At 38.5% G+C, this 6933-nt stretch overlaps 1 protein-coding gene across 1 annotated transcript in view; it reads left to right on the forward strand.

Moving 5' to 3' along the window:
• Positions 1–6933, forward strand: part of LOC311231827 (nucleosome-remodeling factor subunit BPTF-like) — a gene marked incomplete at its 5' end in the record, with an annotated part of 142956 nt that overhangs the window by 96458 nt on the left and 39565 nt on the right. Inside the window, 2 exons of the mRNA XM_084318449.1 lie at positions 6008–6142; positions 6682–6893. Of these exons, the coding sequence (XP_084174575.1) occupies positions 6008–6142; positions 6682–6893 (347 nt within the window). The remainder of the gene's footprint in view (positions 1–6007; positions 6143–6681; positions 6894–6933) is intronic.

The raw sequence follows: 6933 nt of genomic DNA on the forward strand, positions 1-6933 counted from the left end.
CTTCGCCTTCCGGGTCGTAGAGGTAAAAGTTAGGCTTTACATTTCTTATAAAGCCTAGTGTCCATGACAATATATTTATTTAAATGTGCCACAGTTACATTAGCAAACAAAAAATATGATCTTCCTATAAAACTATTACATTTTAGATGAAAATACTGACTCCCAAGGTTTTCAATTATATAAATACAATATTATCCCATTTCTTTCTGGTAACGTATTTCCATTACTGTACAACACGGATGGTATCTCAGGTTTCAGTGAATGGTTGAACACAGGCATGCTAACAGGTGTGCTAACAGGCGTGCTAACAGGCGTGCTGCTAACAGGCGTGCTAACAGGCGTGCTAACAGGCGTGCTGCTAACAGGCGTGCTAACAGGTGTGCTAACAGGCGTGCTAACAGGCGTGCTGCTAACAGGTGTGCTAACAGGCGTGCTGCTAACAGGCGTGCTAACAGGTGTGCTAACAGGCATGCTAACAGGCGTGCTGCTGACAGCACCACGGGCTCACATGATGCGTTAGAAGGGGCCGATAAAATACCCCGGTCCATGGTGTTGACTCCAGCACACAGATAAAAGTTGTTAAATTTTTTTACGTGCTTCAGGAGGAAACAAAGTTCATCCGGAGTTGAAACAGTTAAATGGAGGTGTGTATATATGTGTTTATATATGTATTCATCCGGAGTTGAAACAGTTAAATGGAGGTGTGTAGATGTCTGTATATATGTATTCATCCGGAGTTGAAACAGTTAAATGGAGGTGTATTATGTGTTTATATATTTATTCATCCGGAGTTGAAACAGTTAAATGGAGGTGTGTATATATGTGTTTATATATTTATTCATCCGCAGTTGAAACAGTTAAATGGAGGTGTGTATATATGTGTTTATATATTTATTCATCCGGGGTTGAAACAGTTAAATGGAGGTGTATATATGTGTTTATATATTTATTCATCCGGAGTTGAAACAGTTAAATGGAGGTGTGTGTATATATGTGTTTATATATTTATTCATCCGGAGTTGACACAGTTAAATGGAGGTGTGTATATATGTTTATATATTTATTCATCCGGAGTTGAAACAGTTAAATGGACGTGTGTATATATGTGTTTATATATTTATTCATCCGGAGTTGAAACAGTTAAATGGAGGTGTGTATATATGTGTTTATATATTTATTCATCCGGAGTTGAAACAGTTAAATGGAGGTGTGTATATATGTGTTTATATATTTATTCATCTGGAGTTGAAACAGTTAAATGGAGGTGTGTATATATGTGTTTATATATTTATTCATCCGGAGTTGAAACAGTTAAATGGAGGTGTGTGTATATATGTGTTTATATATTTATTCATCCGGAGTTGACACAGTTAAATGGAGGTGTGTATATATGTGTTTATATATTTATTCATCTGGAGTTGAAACAGTTAAATGGAGGTGTGTATATATGTGTTTATATATTTATTCATCCGGAGTTGAAACAGTTAAATGGAGGTGTGTGTATATATGTGTTTATATATTTATTCATCCGGAGTTGACACAGTTAAATGGAGGTGTGTATATATGTGTTTATATATTTATTCATCCGGAGTTGACACAGTTAAATGGAGGTGTGTATATATGTGTTTATATATTTATTCATCCGGAGTTGACACAGTTAAATGGAGGTGTGTATATATGTGTTTATATATTTATTCATCCGGAGTTGACACAGTTAAATGGAGGTGTGTATATATGTGTTTATATATTTATTCATCCGCAGTTGAAACAGTTAAATGGAGGCGTTTATATATTTATTCATCCGGAGTTGAAACAGTTAAATGGAGGTGTGTGTATATATGTGTTTATATATTTATTCATCCGGAGTTGAAACAGTTAAATGGAGGTGTGTATATATGTGTTTATATATTTATTCATCCGGGGTTGAAACAGTTAAATAGAGGTGTGTATATATGTGTTTATATATTTATTCATCCGGAGTTGAAACAGTTAAATGGAGGTGTGTGTATATATGTGTTTATATATTTATTCATCCGGAGTTGAAACAGTTAAATGGAGGTGTGTGTATATATGTGTTTATATATTTATTCATCCGGAGTTTAAACAGTTAAATGGAGGTGTGTGTATATATGTGTTTATATATTTATTCATCCGGAGTTGAAACAGTTAAATGGAGGTGTGTATATATGTGTTTATATATTTATTCATCCGGGGTTGAAACAGTTAAATGGAGGTGTGTATATATGTGTTTATATATTTATTCATCCGGAGTTGAAACAGTTAAATGGATGTGTGTATATATGTGTTTATATATTTATTCATCCGGAGTTGAAACAGTTAAATGGACGTGTGTATATATGTGTTTATATATTTATTCATCCGGAGTTGAAACAGTTAAATGGAGGTGTGTATATATGTGTTTATATATTTATTCATCCGGAGTTGAAACAGTTAAATGGAGGTGTGTATATATGTGTTTATATATTTATTCATCTGGAGTTGAAACAGTTAAATGGAGGTGTGTATATATGTGTTTATATATTTATTCATCCGGAGTTGAAACAGTTAAATGGAGGTGTGTGTATATATGTGTTTATATATTTATTCATCCGGAGTTGACACAGTTAAATGGAGGTGTGTATATATGTGTTTATATATTTATTCATCTGGAGTTGAAACAGTTAAATGGAGGTGTGTATATATGTGTTTATATATTTATTCATCCGGAGTTGAAACAGTTAAATGGAGGTGTGTGTATATATGTGTTTATATATTTATTCATCCGGAGTTGACACAGTTAAATGGAGGTGTGTATATATGTGTTTATATATTTATTCATCCGGAGTTGACACAGTTAAATGGAGGTGTGTATATATGTGTTTATATATTTATTCATCCGGAGTTGACACAGTTAAATGGAGGTGTGTATATATGTGTTTATATATTTATTCATCCGGAGTTGACACAGTTAAATGGAGGTGTGTATATATGTGTTTATATATTTATTCATCCGCAGTTGAAACAGTTAAATGGAGGCGTTTATATATTTATTCATCCGGAGTTGAAACAGTTAAATGGAGGTGTGTGTATATATGTGTTTATATATTTATTCATCCGGAGTTGAAACAGTTAAATGGAGGTGTGTATATATGTGTTTATATATTTATTCATCCGGGGTTGAAACAGTTAAATAGAGGTGTGTATATATGTGTTTATATATTTATTCATCCGGAGTTGAAACAGTTAAATGGAGGTGTGTGTATATATGTGTTTATATATTTATTCATCCGGAGTTGAAACAGTTAAATGGAGGTGTGTGTATATATGTGTTTATATATTTATTCATCCGGAGTTTAAACAGTTAAATGGAGGTGTGTGTATATATGTGTTTATATATTTATTCATCCGGAGTTGAAACAGTTAAATGGAGGTGTGTATATATGTGTTTATATATTTATTCATCCGGGGTTGAAACAGTTAAATGGAGGTGTGTATATATGTGTTTATATATTTATTCATCCGGAGTTGAAACAGTTAAATGGATGTGTGTATATATGTGTTTATATATTTATTCATCCGGGGTTGAAACAGTTAAATGGAGGTGTGCATATATGTGTTTATATATTTATTCATCCGGGGTTGAAACAGTTAAATGGAGGTGTGTATATATGTGTTTATATATTTATTCATCCGGAGTTGAAACAGTTAAATGGAGGTGTGCATATATGTGTTTATATATTTATTCATCCGGGGTTGAAACAGTTAAATGGAGGTGTGTATATATGTGTTTATATATTTATTCATCCGGGGTTGAAACGGTTAAATGGAGGTGTGTAGATATGTGTTTATATATTTATTCATCCGGAGTTGAAACAGTTAAATGGAGGTGTGTATATATGTGTTTATATATTTATTCATCCGGGGTTGAAACAGTTAAATGGAGGTGTGTATATATGTGTTTATATATTTATTCATCCGGAGTTGAAACAGTTAAATGGATGTGTGTATATATGTGTTTATATATTTATTCATCCGGAGTTGAAACAGTTAAATGGAGGTGTGTATATATGTGTTTATATATTTATTCATCCGGGGTTGAAACAGTTAAATGGAGGTGTGTATATATGTGTTTATATATTTATTCATCCGGAGTTGAAACAGTTAAATGGAGGTGTGTATATATGTGTTTATATATTTATTCATCAGGGGTTGAAACAGTTAAATGGAGGTGTGTATATATGTGTTTATATATTTATTCATCCGGGGTTGAAACAGTTAAATGGAGGTGTGTATATATGTGTTTATATATTTATTCATCTGGAGTTGAAACAGTTAAATGGAGGTGTGTATATATGTGTTTATATATTTATTCATCCGGAGTTGAAACAGTTAAATGGAGGTGTGTATATATGTGTTTTATATATTTATTCATCCGGAGTTGAAACAGTTAAATGGAGGTGTGTATATATGTGTTGATATTAGGGGTGTAAAGGTACACAAAAACCACGGCGGTTTTGAAGTCAAGGTTCGGTACGGGTTTTCGGTACAGTGGGGGAAAGTTTGGCTTTCCATGTTCCATTCAGCGGTGATGTAGTGTGCAGTAACTAATTGTACTTGTAGGGCTGTCAACGACTATTCTATATTGAAATTAATAATAAAAAAAACAGCCCCCGGTGGGCGGTCGTAAATGGTTAACATAGCGTTGTATTTGTTCGGTACACTACACGGCCGTTCGGTACGGTATGGTACACACTGAAACGGTTCGGTTCGGTACGGATAGGTGTACCTTTACACCCCTAGTTGATATATTTATTCATCCGGAGTTGAAACAGTTAAATGGAGGTGTGTGTGTAGATGTCTGTATATATTTATTCAGCATGACTGCTAGGGCTCCCTGTTTGTTTTGGAGAGCCTGCAAGGAACTTGAGCAAGAAAACAAGTTTACACTGAGGTTGGCTTCCCCAGACAGGTAGCCCTCTGTGGGAGAGGCCTGATACCCCCCCCCCCCGCCGCTACACACACTATACTTCCTCCATCCCCAGTCTAAACAGCCAGGCCATAGAAGAGAGGGTTTGATGTGTGGCCAGTGGAGCAACTCCCCAGTTATTTTACGTAGGGGATGGGGGGGGGCGGGGGCTTTAACCTCCCATGTTTGAACGGGGTAAAAACCTTTGATGTATAGGTTTACCTGCTCGGTTTGTGGTAAAAAAAACCACAGGAGGAGGAATTGCAGCAAGTTCAAAAAGAGCAAACACATTCACCGTGCTTTTAGAAGGGGGTTCGTGTTTCTGCCGGCCACCTTCACGTGAGCTGCAGCAGGAACTAGTGATGAAACGTTCCCTGTGTGGACATGAGCGGGAACACACAAGATCTGAATTCATGCATCGTTTATGAAGAGGGGGCTTATATACAGCGGGGGCCAAACCAACACGGCTTTTAGCCAGGCCCCTTTGAAGGATTTGTTTACCTGCTCTGCTAATATTTACTATGGTTACGATCAAACGGCGGCAGAAAATACACAAATAATGTCGGAGTGGCATCAACGGGGCATCACCGGACAACCGCCCACTTGTCTAGTGCAAACTTGTGGCCACTTTTTAACATCAATATCAGCATTATGAGCTTTTTGGGGAGGGCGGGCGGGGGGGGGGGGGGGGGGGGGTTCCAGCATTTAGAAACATGAAGTTGGCTGACTTTGATATTATAGAAGGGTGAATGGTCAGTGTACGTAAGTAAGGCTTTAGTGGAGATTTGGATGCGTGTGATGGATGTTAACGTTTGCCCAGTTATCGATGTTAACTTTTGTAGTGATGTAATACTGTAGAGGACAGATGTAATACTATATACAAAAAGTTTAAAAGGAAAAATACCCCTTGAGTCTGCCAGAGCGAGGGGGGGGTGGTGGAAGATGACTCACCGGCGGACCACACGCCAACAGACCCTGGAGCGGAAACGACAACGAATCAAATGATCAGCACAGTAGTTGACGGAGTGACCGCACTGGCAGGACACGAGCTACAAAGCTGCATCTGTGGCTGGAAAAAGATAACATCAGAGAGGGGTCTCAAGATCCACCAGGGCAGGACACAGTGCCTGAGAGAGCTTAGCGAGGGGCCTCGCACTGACCACTACTTCCTCAGAGGTAGGCCAAGTCAGTGGAGTGAAGCCCAGCGGCAGGATGTTCACCACAGGGTGTCAGAACCCCAGACGAAGCTCAGTCAAGCACAGATCCACCAACGGACATGAGTCCAGAGCCCATCCAGCCACAGACAGACAGCAGTAGAGGGGAAGATGAACGGACGAAAGCCTCAAATCTTGTGGCCTAAATCCTGCCCGAAAAAGGAGTGGGGAAACCACCGATACAGACCTTGTCTATATTCTAGAAGGTCTGAAAGGGTGCGTGGAAAGAAAGCTGGATAAGATTTGGAGAGATCATTTACAGCTATGGAGCAGAGAGATTTGGGGTGAAAAGTCAGAACCTTAGGACACAGAAGGAACCATCAGCCCGTCTCAAGTCCAGGAGACGACAAGAGATTGAAAGACTTGTGAAAGAAAGAAGGTGCCTGAGAAAGCGGTGGAAGAAGGCCACAGAAGTGGAGAGGAATCGAGACGCTACAGGGCGACATCAAGCAGCGAAGAGCAGAACGCTTGAGAAAGTAACGAGGACCGCCATCTACAGAGATCCCTACAAGTTCGTCAAAGACCTCTTTGTCAAGGAGAACACTGGGACCCTCAAAGTACCCATAAGGGAACTAGAGGAGCACCTGAGGAAGACCTACTCTGACAACCAGAGGCATGTGCCAGCCAGCATTCCGGATGACATGTCACCAATACAACCACCTGAGCACCAGCTGGAAACAAGGCCCCCCAAATGGAGCGAAGTTGAGAGCACAGTAAAGCGGGCAAGAACAGCCTCAGCCCCTGGGCCCAACG

The sequence above is a fragment of the Notolepis coatsorum genome, assembly GCF_963971535.1.
Source record: "Notolepis coatsorum genome assembly, chromosome: 7".
In the NCBI taxonomy this organism is placed as follows: Eukaryota; Metazoa; Chordata; class Actinopteri; order Aulopiformes; family Paralepididae; genus Notolepis; species Notolepis coatsorum.